The sequence below is a fragment of the Vombatus ursinus genome, unplaced genomic scaffold, assembly GCF_900497805.2.
Source record: "Vombatus ursinus unplaced genomic scaffold, bare-nosed wombat genome assembly UNPS02014852.1, whole genome shotgun sequence".
NCBI classification, from domain to species: Eukaryota; Metazoa; Chordata; class Mammalia; order Diprotodontia; family Vombatidae; genus Vombatus; species Vombatus ursinus.
Genome location: NW_020954630.1, coordinates 5,878,643 through 5,899,502, shown reverse-complemented (window position 1 = coordinate 5,899,502; position 20,860 = coordinate 5,878,643). Strand labels below are relative to the sequence as shown.

The following is a 20,860-nucleotide window of genomic DNA, read 5'->3' as shown; positions in this document are numbered from 1 at the left end:
TAATTTCTCTTTGGACCAAGGTTTCTTAATCTTTTTTGTGTCTTGGGCCCCTTTGGCAGTTTGGTAAAGCTAGAGATCCCTTCTCTGAAGAAAGTTTTTAAATGCCATAAAATAAAACACAGAGAATTACAAAAGAAACCAATTATATTGAAATACAGCTATCAAAATATTTTTTAAAAACTGAGTTTATAGACCTGAAGTTTGAAACTCCTGCTTCCTATTATACTTCCTTAGTAATGATTGACAAAGGTTGGAGTTCAGGAATGGCACTAGTTGAAGGTTAAAAAAAAAAGGACCATTCCATTATCTAAGAACTAACACATGAGAAGAACACTGACCTGGGAATGAGGAGAAATGGGGTCTAGCCCTGACGGTGCCAACTGAGTGCCTTCAGGCAAATCATCGAGCATCTTTGTGGATCTCTTTTCTTTTATCTAAAAAATGATCTCCTAGTTCTAAAAGCCTACGTTCTTATCAACAAGGCAGCTTTTTCCTCCTACTGTTACTTATATTCTTGAATTTTTTTTCTGTCGGTGAAACAGCTTAATATTTGCTGCTCTCCATGAAAATGCTTATCATAGATGATCAGGGGCCTGCCCTGGCATTTACCCAGGCATCACTCTGGTCCTGAGTCCGTGGTTTTGTTATTACAAGAAGGGATGGAGGATGTGTTTTCATTGTTCTTAGCTCTGCCAGGGCTTCACTGTGAGGCTGTAGAAAACTGGTCAGGTTTCCTTCAGCAGATTAGATTGCCAAAATCCCCGTTGGTCAACCTGCTACAGCTATAATAGCCTCATTCACTTTGTTGTCAAGGCCAAGTTCAAAGAGCTGTGTCTGTGTGAAACCTTTCCAGATTGACTCAACATGAGCGATCCCTGCGTCTGTCCTCTGAGCTAACTCATGCAATGCCTATAGCTTTTAGCACTCTCATTTAACAGTTAATCAGGTCTTGCCCTATGAACTTACATGGGTTTTATATTTATAGTTAATTCTTGTATTATTACTTAAATTTTGTGTGTGTGCCCTGCCTTTGCAAGTGGACTGTAGATTCCTTGAAGGCAGAGATCATGTATTTCTGGAGCATCCCTTTCCTCTTCCCTACCCTCCTCATCCCTGAAAAGGTCTAGAACAATGACACATGGAAGGGAAGGGGTTTAATAGTATACAATCACAGGGTCATAGATTTAGAACTGGAAGGGACCTTAGAGGTCATCTTTGCTTACCTTTTTATTTTACAGATAATGAAACTGAAGCTCAGAGAGAATAAGTGAATTATCCACAGTCACACAACTAAGTATTAGATGTAGGATTTGAACCAGCACTTCCTGACTCGAAGTTCAGAACTTTATCCACTATACCACACTACCTTACCAATGTAAATTGAAGCACTAGTATGGTTACTTTATCTTCTTAACCAGCATCTCCTTCCCTACCACCTCTATTTCTGCCAACTGCCACATAATCGAACAATGCCACAAGTCAAGTCTGCAAGCATTTATTAAGTACTTACTATGTACCAAGCACTCATCATTCATTAAATTTTCCTTTTAATATTACTATCATTCATATAATTCTTTAAAGTTTGCAAAGTATTTTACAAACATCTCATTTGAGCCTCACCACAACCTTGTGAGTCAGATACTATGAATGTTATTATCCTCATTTCATAGATGAGGAAACCGAGTCTCAAAGGGATTATTAAATAATTGTTCAGTCATCGAACTAGCAAAGGGGTAGAGGTGGGATTTCCTAAGCCAAAGTCTATAACTTAAACCACTCTGACTTGTTACATCTCATAAGAAAAGTTATGAGGATGAGAGATAATCATTTCATATATTTATTTATTTTAAGGCAGGCTGACTGATTCATGCTTGGCTCAAGGTAAATGCTCTTTTTCATGACTACAGTCAAGCTATAGATGTGTAGGATGATGCACAAGTTAAATTTTATAGTATTTTAAGAGGATAGGTAAGGAAGGCTAGAAGGAAGAAAAGAAGGTAGCATTTATTAAGCACCTGCTATGTAGCAGGCACTATGCTAAGCTCTTCACAAATATTTCACTTGATCCTCACAACAACCCTGCAAAGTAGGTGCTATTATTATCCTCACTTTATGGTTGAGGAAATTGAGCTACACAGAAGTTAAATGACTTGTCCAGGGTCACGCAGATAATAAGTATTTTCAGTTGGATTTAAACTCAGGTCTTCCTGCCTCCAAGCCCACTGCTTTGTCCACTGTGTTATCTAGTTGTAAAGTGATAGAAATGGAGCATTTTGCACATTGAATAAATTTATTTTTCTACATTCAGATGAACTGCATCCTGGGAATGTAGATGTGACCTAGGAGCCGGCGTCATTAATCTCTGATGGGCCACGTGGATGAGAAACAGCTGCTGTGAATATTTATAAGAATCATTCATTGACCGAGATACTGGTTTTGGTCACAAAATATTATGCCAAAGAATTTTAGGACCAGAAGGGACTTAGAAGTTCATTTTAAACAACCCTACCATTTTAGAGATGAAGAAAAGGAGGCTGAGGGAGGTTCAGTGACATGTATGGGAAAAACGTAAGAGTGGCAGAGTCAGGTCTCCAAACCTAGTTCTCTTAAACTATTAATTCAGGGTGTTTTTTTTTTTAAACTAAACTGTACACATTTACCAAACAAAGTAAGATTCTGGAGTGCCTTCCTGCCCTTGACTCTGATTCCACACAATGCTTTTCAAGGGGGTAGGATGAGGTAGATGGCTTTTCTTCCCTCTTTGTTTGGGAAGTCTGAAAATATCTTGCTAAAATTTCACAACTGTTTGGGTTCTATCTGTGCTTATGCCATCTAACTCCAAATATCTGCAATCTGACAAACCCCAAATTATCCCATTTCTTCTTTTTGTCCCTTCAATTCAATGTAATCAGCATTTACTAGGGATTTCTGATGTTCAAGGCACAGTTTTAAGATTACATTGTGCTCTGGTTTTATAACACTGCATTTGTTTATTCCCCCTGTTTCTTCTATAATGTTTCATTACTGTCCCTGGGGAAAATTGTAAAGAAAGAAAAGTTGGCTTTCGATGCCCCTCTACCAGAAGGTTCAAGGCTCCTCTTTCCCTCTAGATGTCCTCATACTATATCATACATTGATCTTCTTGTCCTGGGTTTTGCTAAGGTACCCTACTCAGCCTACCCTTTCTGAGCAGAGCTCAATGCTATAAAATTTTCTCTCTCTTTCCCTTCTCCCTGCTGTCTAAGCTGCACTCTTCCCATCTCTGGTTCCTTTCATGATTTTAACTCAAAGAAAGCTTCTTCTTTTTGTTTTGGTCCTTCATTCTTGAAGAAGACCATGACTTCAGGGAGGTGGTGCCATGATACACAAGTGAATTGGATTTAAATGAGGCAGGGCTATGCAAAGTCACCAGCCTCACTTTCTCCTCTGGAGCCATTTGGGTCCGGTGGTGAGATATAGAGCAGGACGACTGCAGAAGGCCCAGGATGCAGTGCAGGATCTTGGCCTTTTCAAGTTAAGGTCTTTGATAGGTCTCAGTTAGACTGAGGCAATGCCCATTCAGTGTCTAAGGCTTAATAAGAAATGAGGCAGAGAGAATGGCCTCTTTACTTAGTTCAAAAAAATTTTTTTTGATCTGAGAGGGGAAGATACTCAGGGGTTCTGGCCAAAACAGAAACAATTTCTATTTATATTCATTCTGAGCCAATCAGGGCCCAAACAATGATCAAGTGGGGCTTGGCCTGGGACCTATTGTTGTCCAATCAATGACAGCCAGAGTGATTTGGGTTTAAGGCTGGTCTTTAAGAAACTCAGACCAAGTGGTCCACAGCTGATTATAGTTTAATATCTTATAGGTCCTGAGGAGCATTTATATTTTTTTTTACCAGGGGACACCTACAGATGTGTAATGAATGGTGGGAACAGGAACCCTCATCAGGCAAGATGAGAGGTAATTGGAGTGGGGGAAGGGGAGAACTTTCTTGGCAGTCCAATACTTACATTCTACCTTATTTGTAAGATTAAAATCATAGTGTGCCATGGAAAAGAACAGGATAGAAAAGAGATGAAAAGAAAAGAAAAGAAAAGAAAAGTAAAGAAAGGCATGCACTTGGAGTGAGAAGATGTAGGCTAGAGTCCTAGTGCCAGTTTGGTACAGCATGACCTTAGACAAACTCTCCTTCAGTCTGGTTAAGAGTTCCATTGTCTACATCATTGAATGATAGTGAACATCAAATGAAATAATATTGGTGGTAATGAACACGATGTTGGAAGAGTCCACTCATCTCACTAAGTCTCAGGTCCCTTAGTGCGGATGCTATTCCTAATGTATCAATTAGAAAATTATAGAATTTCAGAGTTGGGATACCAGAAGCCAGCTAGTGTCTAACCTCTGCTTAAATAAGAATCCTCTCTATAACAAACCCAACAAGTGGTATTTCAGCCTTTGTTGAAGACCCTCAGTGATGAGGGGGAACCATTACCTCTTGACCACAGGATGCCTAGAAGGGTATGCCTGAGGTGGGCCTGCTGTGGCACAGCTTATTGCCTCCCCTGAGGAGAAGGGGCAGGATAAGTGGGGGATAATAATAACAACAAAAATAATATTAATAATTATTAGTATTATAATGAATGAAATTATTATAATGAATTATTATAATACATCATAATGTTTATACCATTATGATATAATAAATTATAAATTATTATAATGAATGGAATTATTATAACTATGACATTTATATAATACTGTAAGGTATGCATAGTACTTATGTGTTATCTTCATATAGTCAGCTAGATGGTGCTCAATAATCTTCATGATCAAATGAGACAAACTATAAAGTCTTTTGCAAAATTTAAAGTGCTACGTAATTATTATTACCGTCATTATCATCTCAACTGATCTTCCAAACAACCCTGTGATGAAAGTACTATTATTATCTCCATTTTACAGATGAAAAAACTGAGACTGAGAGAGACTAAGTGTCTTGTCCAAGGTGACATAGCTAGTAAGTGTATGAGGCAGGCTTTGAACTCCTCCAGTCTTCCTGATTCTGAATCCAGCACTCTGGAGCAGCTAGGTGGCACAGTGGATAGAGTGGCAGCCTGGCCTTGGACACTTCCTAGCTGTGTGACCCTGGGCATGTCATTTAACTCTTTTTGCCTCAGTTTCCTCATCTGTAGAATGAGCTGGAGAAGGAAATGGTGAACCATTCCAGTATCTTTGCCAAGAAAACCCCCAATGGGGTCACAAAGAGTCAGACCCAACTGAAATGACTGAAATCCAGCCCTCTATCCACTGTTACCTAACAGACTCTAGTACCAGTGTTAATGGGCCCTGAATGGTGCACCTATACAGGCCTCTGCTCCTGAGGCAGTCCATTTCATTTCTGGAAATCTTCAGTGCTTCTTGCCATCAGACCTAAATTAAATTCAAATGTAAAGGGAATGAAAAGGCAATATACTGAATCTGTGTTTTAAAAATTATGTCAATGACACTTTGTCAATGTAGTTATACATATCATTTTTTGGTAAAGTTTTCTGTTTCTCTAGTAATACCCTAGTAATGCTATTCCAGTTTGCAAATCAGAGCATGAATTTTGAGGGAACTTTTTAGGAGAAGAAACTAGTCTTGCCTAATTATTTTTGCTGGAGGGAAACCAGGAGAAAGGATAACTTGATTAGGTGACCAAACACCTACACAAGAAATGTTTTGACTCTTTGAGGTTATTGGTTATCTTTTTAAAATAATGACTTCTCTGGTCCACCAAACAGTACCCCTTGCATGACAGTTCTTAACGTGGGGTCTACAAAGGTCCCTGGATAGACTTGAGGGAGATCTATGAACTTAAGTAGGAAAAAAATTACATCTTCATTTTCAATAATCTTTAACTAAAATTTGTCATTTCCTTCAATTATTTTAAAGCATTATTTTGAGAAGTGTTCCATAGGCTTTACCAGACTCTCAAAGGGGTCCATCCATCTATGACACACAAAAATGGTGCAGAATTCCTGATATAGAGTTTTGAAAGGCTTACTTGGTAACTCTCACAAAGTGAGCTCTTTATTTCTTCTCTGTAGGTCTAGTATGTGAAAGAGACTGATAATCAGATTTCCATCATCCATATGTACCTAGTAATACCATTTAATGTGAACGTGTAGGCTGAGAGAAGCAGAAAAATATTTCTTAAGAACTCTAGAGGGTTTTGTATTTTTATTGGGCCACATATTTTATGGAGAGAAATCTCATAAAAATCAGTTAATTATTTATGTCCTTTTGAATATGAGCAAATACAAAAATTAATTATTAACATTGTATGTGAAAAATGTGTCATACTTGAGGGCTCTGCATGGTATTTCTGTTTTTTTTTAAACAAAGACTATTGAAACAAGCTTGCTTCAAGGATGAATGCCTCATTAATATTTTTCAAAGACGGTGCATTGTTATAGACAAGGGTGTGTAGTACAGACTCAAATTGACCAAGTGATTTGTCTTCCCTTGCCTTTTCCCCATTCAAATATCATCATCTTCCTTCTCTTTCTCAAAAAAATTTTCTACATTCGATACTTACACTTCCTCACACTCTTCTCAACCTCTTTCAATCTTGTTTACATCTTTCCTTTTTTGTCAAAATCACTCAGAGTTCATCAATTAACTCCTAGTGGCCAAATCAAATGATTTAAAGAAAATCCTCATGTTCCCTGGTCTCTCTCTAGCTTTGGACACTGATAACCCCCTGCTATTGGATTCTTTTTCCTCTGGGCTTTAGAGAGATAATACCTGGTTTTTCTTACCCTTACCTGACTTCTTCTCCATCTCCTCTACTGATTTCTCAATCTTCCCTCCACCCAATCATGCATTCCAATGTTCTGTTCTTGAACGGCTATCTACTCCCCTTGTGAGTGGATAAAGTAATATTATTTCTCAATTTCTAAAATGTATAAAAATGCTTAAAAATAATTGAGAGTTTTTTAGGTTCAATTCCTCATCTATGTGGTAATTTAAAAAAACTTCCATCTTTTATGAGTCTGTTTCTTTCTTCTTTGTTACTTTGTACATCCTCAATCCCCATCTCTGTTGTTGTGCTGTTAGCAGGGGTGACTCAGGCAAAGTGGGTAGTCAAATACATGAAATGCCTTGAGGAATATTGCAAATCCTGCCCCCCAACCTCAATGTTTTCCACTGGTGCCACATTAGACAGAGTTCTCATTAAGTCATTGTCTTCTTAGCATAAATTCATTCTGCTACAAAATGCCAGTCACCTCACAAGGCCTAAAAGAATGACCTGAACAGATAAGTATTAATAGGAATTAGGGGTGAACAGTAGAACTAGGCTTGGCAGAATGGAAGACAGGAGTTGTAGGAGAAGAGTGAGGACACATAAACTCTATATCATGACTTCACCTTGGGTTGCTTCTGAGAGTGGATCTGAGATTTCGAGTTGCAAATAAATGTTTGCCATTGATTATGCTTGAAGAAGGGTAGCTAGGTGGTGCAGTGGATAGAGTGCCAGGCCTGGAGTCAGGAAGACCTTAGTTCAAATCTGGTCTCAGATACTTACTAGCTGTGTGACCCTGAGCAAGCCATTTTACCCTGTTTGCCTTGGTTTCCTAATCTGTAAAATAAGCTGGAGAAACAAATGGCAAACCACTCCAGTATCTTTGTCAAGAAAACCCCAAACGGGGTCATGGAGAATCAGACACAACTGAAATGACTGAACAATAACAACAAAAGGATCCAGTTGTGGTTGACCTTGTGATGCCAGGTCAGACAAGCCATCTGACGTTCTTCAGAAACTGGGGCAGCTTGCAGCCAAGTCCAGTATACAAGCCTTTTTCAGGGCCACAGACAGCATAAGGGAACACAAGCAGAGAAAGCCACCCAGATAAGAGAATGATCCAGTCTCCCTGCCTTGCCATTAAGAACTCTAATTTGGTTATCTTTTTTATCAACACTTTTAACAATCTTTAGCCACAGTAAGACTCACTCAGGAAAATCAACCTAGACATTCTGGGCTTTTTAATCCCTTTTATTTTTGTTTTCATTTATTTACCACATATAGGAAAATCTCAGTTCAAGTCTCTCCTCTGAAATATATTGGCTGTGTGGCCCTGGGCAAATCACTTAATCTCTTGTTCTAGGCAACTCTTTAAGACTTTTAAAGATCTGCATTGGTAGAAAGAGTCTTCTCATGTAGAGTTCCCAAGACCTTTGAAACCACACACTCAGTCCTAACCCCATGAAATGTCAGTTATTATCTCAATGATGTGGAGACTCTCTCCAAGATCACAGATTATATAACCTGCCCATGGCCTATCATCTTTGAGAGAGTCAGTGTGGTATAGCAGATAGCGAGCTGGTCTCAGAACCAAGAGCTGAGTTCACATCACACCTCTGATATATTCAGAATTTGTGACTTTGGGCAAGTTACTTAAGCTCTCGGTGTTCTAAGACTTTAAGCTGAAGAAGCAGCTTCTGACATTTGTTGGTGGAGGAATAATTCTCTGCTTTTGGCTTTCATGACATTAACTCTCTTAGAATTCAACCCCATCTGTAGTCCATCCAGCCGTGGTCCTGGCTTACTCAGAACTGAACTATATCTCATTTTACCAACTGGCCAACTAGAGCCCCTCTCTAGTAGTAGGGAGTACGGTTCTGGGACTGATGTTCCCCCTTAGAACAGAACAATGTGAAATGACATAAGCCATTTTGTTCATTATTCTCCTCAGCGCTCATCAAGATTTAACAAAAGACAAAAAGTACTCACTTTTTTTGTCAGTAGTATTGTGGACTGTCACCATGGGGACTCTGGGACCTAGATCGATAATAGAGGAGAAGGAGAAAAAAACAACAGAAACAAAGTATTTAGTTGAGACAAAAATATAAACTATTTTTTTTTTTAGAAAACTGCAAAACATCAGACACTGGAGAATTGGATTCCATGTAAGAGAAATCAAAGAAATAACTCATTTGGCAATTAATGTAGTATTGATGGCAGTATTAGATATATGGGGCAAATGGGATTGCCAAGGTCTATGTTTATGGGTTGTTAAATGTACATCTTTCTAATTTTGTAAATGATTTAATTAGAACAAACACAATTAAAACCATTTGTTCTTAGATTATCCTAGTGACATAAAAACATCATTTCACAAAGCATTTACATTTTTCTCATGCCTTAAAACATATTGACTGCTTGGCACCCAGACAGACATTCCATTTGGTTCAAGAAGATCCATGGATGCAATCATCTTTCCCATGGAGTCGGCAGAGTTAGTGCTCCGAAGGACATTGCCCAGTAAATGAGCATATTACATGTTCAGTTCAGTACTCATGAAGCTGTTTAGCCCCCTTCAGTGTTTTCCTTGTAATTGGGGTATGCTGCCACCAGATGGTCATATGTACCCTGATTTAGATGGTTTAAACTACAAAGCATTTGTTTTACCCAAGTTCCACATCACAGGTATATAATTTCCACTCGTTGTCTATTTGAATAGCATGCATTTATTAGAACTGAAAAGTATAAAAACATTGCAAAATAATGCATTTAAATATGACATTTGCAAAGTAAGCTTTCACTCTCCTAATCAAGTCTTACTATTAACACTGAATAAGATTGGATTAGAATACTCCTTTTTAATTAATTCTTTTTTAACTTAAAGTTTTTTTTAATCTCTGTTTTGTTTTTACATCATCTTTATTTTTGAATGTGTTCCTCCTCCTTCCCTTCTCTGTGAGACATCCCTTGTAAGAAAGAATAAAAGACAAAGAGAAAATAACAGTTCAGCAAAACTAACCAACACATGAACCAAGTCTTATAGCATGTGTATACATACATACACATTCATGTAAATACACATACGTATACACACATATGCATATATCTACATGCATGTGTCGGACTAGATATCCCCCTGAGGATTCTTCCTCTCTCAAATTCTGTGATGTAAGAAATGTTGTCTAATCCTTCCTGAAATCCACATACATTAAGCCTATGGAATTCTCTTTATTTATAAGCTTAGTAATGATGTACCTAGCTCACAATTGTCCTCTCCATGCCAACTTTTGCATTTATTCTTGGGTATTAAGATTGATATCTCCCAATTCAATCAACTTCTCAACTCCCATTCTACTTTAGGCACTCACAGGGGTGTCCACAGCTTATGTTTTATAATTGTATCCACTTTCATAGTCCTGAACTCTTAAATACTCTTAACTCTGATTCTATCCTTACACCTCTCCCTCTGCACCATTACTCCTTTTTGGCCATCATTATAACCACCTCTTCTTCCTTCCTATAATCCTCCCAGTCCATCACTCCTATTCCATTCTCGCTTTCCTCCCTTTATAATCCTGACCCAATAGTTAACCAACTGAACTATGCATTTTCCTTCATCCTTGAATCCTTTGCCTCCTTGTGCTTTAGCCATTCACGCCCTACCAATCCTCAGTCCTGGGTTACACTGGTTCTACTTCTTTACTCGATTCCTAATTTAAGAGCTCCTGAGGTGTAAATATGCCTGGTAGGAATGGGGAGTGAAAACATATTTAGTAAAAAACAATGATCTAAGAGCAAAACCAGAATACCATTCTAAGGTCAGAGTCATAGAGAAGTTCGGTAGGCAACCAGTCCACAGAATGAGACTGAGTTGTCAACAACAATATCAACAACAACAACTAACATTTATATAGTGCTTACTATGTGCCAGGCATTGTACTAAGAACTTCATAGTAACTATTTTATATATAAATACACTTACTATATCCTTTGATTATCACAGCAATCCTGGAAAGTAGGTGCTATTTTTATCCTCATTTTACAGATGAGGAAACTGAGACAGTATTTAAGCAACTTACCAAGGGTCACAGGGCTAGTAAGTGTCTGAGGCTGGATTTGAATTCAGGTCTTTCTGACTCCAGGCCCAGTGCTCTATTCACTGAAGCACCTAGCTCCTTGTAAAGAGAGTCTAAGATACCAGGTCCAAGGCATTGAGGGAGGGCTTCATGGAGTAATGTCAGAAAAATAGTGCAGAAGGAAAAACACAAACCCTTAGGGAATGGTGGCTTGTTTCAAGCAACTTCTTCAATCAAGAAGGAATTATTTTAAGGTAGAGCCATCCAATTCACACACCTATTATTATTTGGAGAGCCAGCAGAGCACAGAAAAAAAAAGTGTTCAAGATTTGGAGTGAGAGAATCTAGATTTGAATCCTGATTGTGCACGTTTCTAGCTGTGTGACCCTGAACAAGTCGTTTAACTCTATGGGCCCCCAAATCCTCATCTATTAAGTGAGGGACGTGGATCAGGTGATTTACGAGGTCCCTTTAAACTCTAAATCTATGACCAGGTGATCTGGTCCCATCATTACCTGCTGTGACAGTTTAGACACATGAGTTCTTTCTGAATTGTGACGCAGGTTGCTTTTTTCCTACTCAATTCTCAACAAAGCTCACTGTCCGTGTCTGTTGAAGACATACAGAAATGGATGGATTCACTTGATAGGCTGCTTGTCACATGATACGATGTTGGTAGTATGCGTTTTCATCCATTTTAGTTTTTAAAGAATAATTGGATTCAAGTCCTGCCTTTGACCTAAAGAGACTGCGTGATGAGGGGCAAGTCACCTAACATCACCTAACACCTCAGAGGCTTAGGCAACTTTCTGAGACCATAAGTGAACTGTTGATCTGTGTTGGTGGAGGGGCTTTCTATACTGGGACTTTCCCACAATGATGAAATTACAGATCCAAACAAAAAGATGATGTATGTGAAAGATAAGAGCAAATAAGGCTCAAAAAGGTAACTAATTATGAGTACATAGTTAGTAAGCATTGGATTACTTGAACTCAGATCTCATCTAAGCTTTCCTTATTATACCATACTGCCATAACATTTATGAGTAGGAACATTTGAAAAATCTTATTTTTTTTGGACTCTAGTTGCAAGATATCTTTCACAATGCTGTCGAACACCTTAGTCGAGCATAATTTTCCATGTTATATATCTCACATGATGCCAATAATCACTAGATTGATGAGTAAAGTTATTTTTAGTCACATCTATCACAGTATTGTAAGCATAGCAGATCCATTGTTTGAGGAGTCCCTTCAAGATTAATTTTGTTCTACTAAGAAGATTAATAAATGATAGACCCAGGAAGATTTTATATTATCTGTACTTGTCAGTTATGTGACTATAAAAATGTGGTTGGTTCTAGAATACTATCTGTGAAAGCCTTCTTTCTGGTTCTTCCCTCATGTTTTTATTAAGTCTGAGTATAAAAAACATTTTGAATGATTTCCGATTGATAAGAAATTAGGTATATGGTGGGTAGTTTCTGATGTTTTCTTGGTTCCTATTCTCTTGGCCACAAAATCTCCAGATGTGATTTTTTTTCACTCTTTTGGAATCTTTCCTCTTTGAGATATCTTGAAAATCAGTCCCTCAGTTATTTCAAATTTTATAGAATGTGAAAAGTGCCAGTGCACATGTGTAGCCTTTTCTGATCTACTCTGCCCCCTTGGCTGCTAGTTCCTTTCCCCCAAATTATCATGTACATGTTTTCATACATATACATAAATGCCTTCTCCAGGGAATATATTGTAGAGTTTTCTCTAACATCAATTTCTTATATATTTATTTGGTTAGGGCCAGGTGCTCTTCCCAACTTCATCTTACCAGTGCCATTGTCATTTCCTCAAATAGTAATTGTGTAATACTGTAGCAGATTTCAAATGTGGTGACTATAGTTGCCAATGAATACAAATCACCATAAAATGCAGGAATATGAACAAGATCACAGAGTTAAAGTTTCTGGCTAAACCTGATTTCTCTCCTATGACCTAAAAAATAGCAATAAGTATACCAGCAAAGAACAATAATCAGAGTCGTGATGGGAAAGAAATTATCACAGGGTAATTCCCAGAAATAAATAGATAAAAACAGCAAAGGGCTGCATTATTGGCTCCTTGCTTCCCCCACCCCAATCCCTATGTTGTGGATTCTATATGACAGTGGTTCCAGCAGCTACTGAATTACAAAAAAATTAGAATTAATAGCAAGGGGTGATGGGCAATCAACAAGGGCTAACCTCCCCCCAATAGACAAAAATGACAAAAAAGGGAATGAGGAATGAACAAGCAAGTAAAAAAATTCCCAATACAATGAATAAATACTACTGGGTAAGAAAATCCTAAGAAAAAAGCTTAGTAGGGGAAGTTATTCTGAAATAGCTATGACTAGACCCCAAGACTAGAAAAAGGAATGTGTACAAAACCTCTGAAAGTCATTGGAAGGCATAACAACAGAAATGAAAGAAGAAACAGGGAATGGAATAGATAGCCTTAAAACAGAATCTGTAAAAACTCATAAAATTAAAATCCTGAAAAAAATGGAAGAAACAGAAGTAAACATTTAAATGATACAAGAAATATTAGAGCAAAGTCAAAAGACAAAATACGGAAGAAAATTCCCTAAAAGTACTGGAATGAGAGGGAAAGTGTAGATTGATAGACTCTATAGGTCATCACCAGAATGAAACCCTAGATACAACAACCTAGGAATGCTTTGCCAAGCTCAAGAATAAAGAAAAAAATCAATCAATTAGGAGAGATATGGATCATTTACCAGGAAACCCCAGTTAGAGTTTTGTATGACTATGCATTAACTAAGAGAAAAGAAAGAAGCCTGGATACGATATATTAAAGGGTACAGAAAATAACTTGCTCCCAATTTGTAACTTATCTTGCAAATCTTAAAAGGTTAACCTAAAATAAAGGAACCTGTAAGAACATCAGTGAAATCTAAGTATTCTAAGAATTTCCACTAAAAAACCTAAGCTGCCTAGGGTCTTTCAAAGGCAAACACAGTGGGGGGAAAAAAACCCAAAACTTTAAGTAGGATAAACAAATTTGAGCAACTCTAAAGGACTAAATGATGACCAAAGGCTTATATCCTGAAAGAGAAGAAGAGGATATTATTTCATTAGATGTTCACTATTTCTAACAGTCAATGGGAGAATGAAAAGGGACAAGCTATGAGACTGGAGGTTCAAAAAACAAAAACAAAATGGGGATAATGGTAGCATCTAACTTCACAGGGTTATTGTGAAGATCATTTATAAAAGTTCCTTGCAAACCTTAAAGCACTATGTAAATATCAGATATCACTATTGTTTTAGTTTCATTTACAGCAAGAATATCAATATGTGGTTCTGTTCCTCTAATAGTATTAATTTGCTGATTGTTGCACAAATATCACCCATTAAGATTACCAAGAATTAAAGTGATGCTTCTGGGTGGCCTAAAGTTCCTTAGCACTCTGCCACCTTTAGTACCAGTTTGCAACCATCACTGTTGAGACAAACAAGATTAAAGATCATTTTATAGCTTTGTCTGTTTTGTGGGTCACTATAGCTAAAAAGACTCATCACCTGGTGACTAACCTTTTAGTAATGAGTTTTTCTGTATTTCAAGTGCTAGGATCGATATCCATGCTGTGGTAGAACATGCCAAAATTTTTACTCCATTCACACAGCCTTTAATGGAAGGGGCAGCAACGACTGTTTTACTTTTGTCTTTATATCTTCATTGGCTAGCACAGAACCTTGCACACAATAAATGCTCAATAATTTTTTATTTGAAAAAAAATCTGAGATGACCTATATGACATGATAAATCATTAGATTAGATTTCTTTGTGTGTCATTAAAAATAAATCTTGTTCAGTTTTGGTTTACTCCAAATTTGTTGAACTAGTGAGCTTTTATTGTATTAACTATTTTTGAATACTTTCATCAAGTTAGAAAATGGAAAATGATGACTTTAATTATAGAGTGTATAGAATTCCATTTTATTTATTATTATGTCAGGAGGAGGGACAAAAAGCACAAAAGCATTAGAATTCTTTTCTAGCATCAGTCATTTTAAAAAAATCAGGTCAACTGAAATTAAACATAAATGCTGAAACTGATTACTTGTAATCCTGGGAGTGGCAATGTCATTCAAATATATTTTTTCATTTAATTACTCAGGAAAAATACTGTACTCTTGGTATGTTAAAAGAAATGTATGTTGCTTGAGTCTATGAATAGTTGGATTGATTTGGATGGTCTTATTTTAGTTTTCTGTTGATTGATGTGATTCTTTTTTTTTTGACAGGGTTACTAAAGTGGGAGATTAATTCTACTGAAGATTTTGAAAAATAATTAAAAGAAAGAAAAAAAAGCAAAATAAGTTGAGAATGCCCTGGGCTTGGTTCACACTTAGTCCAATATCCTATACCTTTTACATGTATATCTCCAATTCTATAAGATGGACATTTTGTTTGGATTGGTTACCCTGAAGCTTTCTAAGATCCTTAAACATCAAAGAAAAATTCAGTTCTGTTCAATAAACTCCTTCTTTCTTAAGGCTGGGAGGGGAGACAGGCATTTCCAAATTAAAAGTGGAAACAAAAAGCAATTTCTAAATAAATAATCTCCTGTTAACTCCCAAATTATATAGAATTTACTGTTCTCTGATTATTCTGCTTAATTAAACTTGTAGTCCCAAAATTCTGCCCAATGATAGTAGCCCTTTTAAATCTTAAACCACATGTGCCAACAAACTTTTTATGAGATCTGAACAAATCACCAAGTACTTTATAATTTTAAAGGATATGAAGATTCTTAATAATAGTTTATTCAAACACAACTACGTGCACTGCACTGACTAGGTTTAATTGATTGTATATATGTGTATGTATTTACTCAGTGCATATTTACCCATGGCAATTCTACCTTTGTTTTACATTTGCATATAATCTGCATAGCTTGACTATACATGTACATATATGTCACAGCTAACGTTTTTTAACAGGAAGAATGATTCCCAAATGTACCTACTACCTTGGGAATGACTGAACAAATTGAGGCATATGAATGTCTTGTAACATTATTGTGTCATAAGAAATGGTAAATATGATAACTGCTAAGAAACCTGGGAAGACTTAAGTGAACAAATGTAGAGTGAAATGAGCAGAACCAGGAAAACACACAGTGACAATCATGATGGTGGAAGACTGATGAAGTATGCCATCCACACTTCTTGGCAGAAAGGTGATGGACTAGAGGTGTAGCACAAGACACGTTTTCTAAAATGGCCAATGTGTTGAATTATTTTGCTTGACTACACTTGCCTGTTATAAGAGAAGTATTCTCTTTGTGGGAGAGAGAATGAGTGAGTGTGTAGTGGGTAGCACAGAAACATAAAAAATGAGAAAAAAGCATCTATAAAACATTTTAAAATATACAGAAGAAAGCTAAAAGATGCCCAAAAGGAGACATGCAGGTAAATTTTGTTGTTGCTATGAAAAAAAACTGAACTACATAACAGAGGTTCGTGGTTCCATATACACTTTTCATTTTAGCTTTTTATTTGGAATGTTCATGTCTGTTGACATAAATCCATAAAAAAAGAGTAACTGCTGTAGTACAATGGTAAGAACTGTGTATGGAAATCTGGGTTTGAGCCACTCATTTCATTCTCTGCATGACCTTGGGCAAGTCATTCCACTTATTTGGTGCTCAGTTCCCTTGTGTGCAAAATGTGTATAAAATGATAGAGTTAGGCTAGATAACCTCAAAGGTTCTTTCTAGCTCTAAAAGTCTACGGCTGTTTTGGAAAATACATTAATTGGAACCATAGTTATTTCTTAGTATGTTACTATTATGTGATTGATCTAAGGTTTCCTTGATTTATTAGCCCTAGTATCTTGACATACTTTGAAATAATCTTTATTTGCCACACATGTAATCAACTATCATCTATGGTAGATAATTCACATAATAGCACATCTGTGGCAAATAACTGCTTTCAAGTTTATAAACATTCAGTATTTATAATAGCCTACTTATTTGTTTCAGTAACATTTCAGACTTTTTTTGTGTAACTACTATGGATTTCATCAGTGCAATGAACTTCTGGTGTGGAAATTCCCTCCATGGATGCAGGTTAGCAACTCTTCTACAATTTATAGTTCTGAAGAGCTATTTGAGGATACTGAACAGTCTGGCTGCTAGGTCAGCTCTTTATCATGCTGTGCAGCCTCCTTTTCATAAGACTATTTACTTTTATAGAAACATAATAGTTTATAACCATAGAGATCCTCTGGTAGCTCTGCAGATCCTGATCATTCTACAGGTGAGGAAACTGAAACACAGAGGGTTACTGACTTACTCAAGGTTGCATGGCCTATGAGGGATGAATTTGGGAATAGAAAAATACAACTCCAAATGCATAGCCCAGTGTTCTTTGAATGGGAAATTGCATTCTATAGTGGAAAAATCACAGCTTGTAATTGGAGCTCTGCTACTAAATGACTGGATGGTTTAGAGCAAGCAACAACCTCATTGGGACTGTTTCCTCACCTACATGGTGAGAAGATTGAACTAGATAGTGATGAAAGGGACCTTAGAGCTCATCTACTCCGAACTTCTAATTTTATGGATGAGGTTCAGAGATGTTAGATGACGCACCCAAGGTCATACAAATAGGACATATCAGAGCCAAGATCTGACCCATCTTATTCCAAATTCAGAGTACTTTCCACTACACTGCACTATATCTCCAAGGGTTCCTTCCTGCCCTGTCATTCTGTGGTCTAGGAGGAAAACCTTTTGAAACTCATACATTTGTAGTATCTACAGGAAGAAACTGAGATGGGGAAGTTCTATTAAGAGTGTTTCTCCCTGCCACAGAGAAGGTGGCACTCCTTTCCCCCAATCTATGCCTTTGAATAGCCCATGTTGCAAGCCTGGAAGGTATTCCATGTTCATCTCCAAATTTTAAAATTCTTCAAGGTTCAACTCATTTCTCACAGCAAGTCTATCCTAATTCTCCAGTTATTAATTAGTACCTTCTCACTCCTCAAATTGTATTTTATCTGTTTAAATGTTGCACCCCCTTCTCCTCTGTAGAATGTAAATTTCCTGAGGGAAAAAAAAATCTACTTTTTTCCTTTTTAAAAATATTCCTAGCATAGGACCTTGAATAGAGTATTTTAATAAATGTTTGTCAAGTGAATAAATGAATGAATGGCAGGGAGAGATGTTCAGGGATCAGAATAACAACAAAAACAAAACAAAACAAAACAAAACTAGAGAGCTTCCCAGGTCTCCCTAGTGTGGCCTTATTTGCTTTGAAAAAATATTCTCAGAGCATGCATTCAGTTGATTAGTTTGTTCAAAAAACCTTAACATTTCATTCATTCAACAGTAAACACTTATTAAGTACCTACCACATGCACCTCACTGTGCTAGATGTTAGGGATCCAAAATGGAACATCTCTGCCCTCAAGATGCTTATATTCTACTAGGAAAGTTTGCAGCTACTTTTCTACCCATTCATTTATTCAGTCAACAAATACCTGAGAAGCATCTGCTTTGCAAAAAGCACCATACTTTGCCTTTAAAGAAGCATAAACACACAAAGCTTTTAGGAACCAAAAAGCTTTATCTAGCTAATAATAATAGCATTTCCATAGAGCTTTCAGGTTTATAAAGTCTTTTACATATGTTTCTCATGTGATCCTCTCAAGAACCCTGGAAATAGGTGCCATTATTATCCTCATTTTACAGATGAGGAAATTGAGGCTGAAAGAGGTTAAGTGACTTGTTCAGAGTCATTGTCTGAGGAAGGATTTGAATTCAATTCTTTTTCTTTTAAATAAAAGTTTTACTTTTTTAATGAATAGAAATCTATTTTTTCTCTCTGCCATGACCTACTCTATGGGAAAAAACAAACAAACAAATTTCTTAGAAGAAATATACATATTTAGGCAAAGCAAATTCCCTCATTGTGTTTAAAAAATACACATTTCATTATGAACCTGAAATCTGTCACCTTTCTTACAGGAAGGAGAGAGCATGGTTGGTCATCATTCCTCTGGAATCATGGATAGTCATTGCATTGATCATAGCTCTTACAGCTTTTAAAATTAAGTTGTTCTTACAGAATTGTTGTTATTGTATAAATTGTTCTTCTGCTTCTGCTCATTTCATTCTTTGTCAGTTTACAAAAGTTGTCACCATTGTTTGATGTTACAGTATAAATGTTATATTACAAACTAGAGTCTTCTGACTCCACCTTTATATCCAAAGAGCCACCTAGTTGTCTGGTTGTGGTAAATTAGCATAACACTGATTCACTATCATTTATGGCCATGTAAAACCACTAGTTCTTATAAAATGTGCATCAAACAAAGAAAACAAAATCCAAAGTTAAATATAAATGATTTTTGGGTTATCCACCATTTTGGATTTTCCACGTGTGAATCTCTTTCCAATAGGGCTGCCTAAATATGTAATCATATTTTTCTCTTTGTCTTTCTTTGATTTATACAGGGCCTGGGTATGTAAGCTGGTTTCATGGATGGCTCTAGTTCACAAAAAAAGGATTATATTTGGCATTAGGGTGCTTATACCCAATGTTGTATGTTCACAGGCAGCAGAAAACTAATTTATATTCACTAAGTTTATACTCACAAAAAGAGTACTGAAATAAACAACTTTTCTAAAACTTTATATGGTGACAGATATGATTCTTGCTAAAGTTACAAAATGCACTTGTTATTCTACTGAGAAGGAAAAATAGAAACACATCAACAAGAGAGTTCTCAACCAACCAACAAAGTATTTCAGTTAATAAGGATGTTGTGGCTGTTGGGGGAAAAAAAACTAAACAAAACAACCAAGTAACAAACCCACAAAAAAGAAATCTTTGAATTACACGATATACTTCTGGACAAAAATGATTGTTTTTGAGCCTCCTTGCTTCTTTCAAGACCTTTATTCATACCTGGATGGATAGGGAAATGGGACAATTACAGACAAAAGCTTAGTAATTTAAAAGGACATAAAAATCATAAAAGAAAAGAGTCATAAGAATAATTTTTTAAAAAAATGACAGAGGCTGTTGCTTGTCTTCATTCTCCTCATCTATATTCTTGGAGGCTTCTTATGTGGCAGATAATTTCCAACCAGAAGCTAAACTCATAGAGTGTAAACAATGGAAATTCAAATCATCTCAGCCAACACCACCAGCATATCTCTTAAGCACTGATGAATGGTATAAAAGAGCAGCTGCAAGCAGTGTGAGTGAAGAGGAGAAGGCTCTGTAAAAGGGAGATAATTGGCACTGGCCACGCACACCGGCTGTGTACAGATTCCAGATCTCTTTATTTGCAAATTCATGAATTATGGATGGACAATCTATAAAGTTCATATGCAGAGGTGATATTATCATACTAATAAATGGTGGCCCAGTCAAGCTGCAGCCACGACTGATAATTACAATATTTGTTCTGAGGACAGTATTTCCTAGTCAACAACCAGGACAGATGTTGACGCTGTTTGCTTTTGCAACCTTGTTATCCTCCCTACATTAAAATAAGAAATTCAAGCTGTCTTCCTTCTTGCTTCTCCCCGAAACATTTCAGTATTTTCCCAATACAATCCTGTGTGTCCAGAAAAAAGAGAAAGTGATAACGTTTTCTTGTCTCTTTCCCATATAATATTCTAACAGTCAGCTCGTTGGGGTTCTGCATAAATCAGTGGGTTTTGTGTGGCCACATATGATGGGGCATCAGGGTTGTATTACCATCATCATCTAGTTATTATTATTCTTATTTTTATAGTTAGTTACCACACTTTGATCTAGAAGATGTCTGAAAGCACTTAAGAGTTAGTGATGACTTGTAGTGAGAGACAACCCAGGGGATGAGCTACTGCTTTCTGGTGTGGCAGTCTAGCTGAGATGATCGCATGGTCTGTGGACAAAGGGTCTTAGGTTTTAGAATTGTGTTCTTTCTCATTTAAAGGCATTT

General features: G+C 36.8%; 1 protein-coding gene across 1 annotated transcript in view; it reads right to left on the bottom strand.

The window, feature by feature from the left end:
- Window positions 1-20,860, bottom strand: part of DPP6 (dipeptidyl peptidase like 6) — a 989,665-nt gene that overhangs the window by 58,720 nt on the left and 910,085 nt on the right. The window contains exon 17 of the mRNA XM_027841049.1: window positions 8,766-8,813. Coding sequence (XP_027696850.1) covers window positions 8,766-8,813 — 48 coding nt within the window. The remainder of the gene's footprint in view (window positions 1-8,765; window positions 8,814-20,860) is intronic.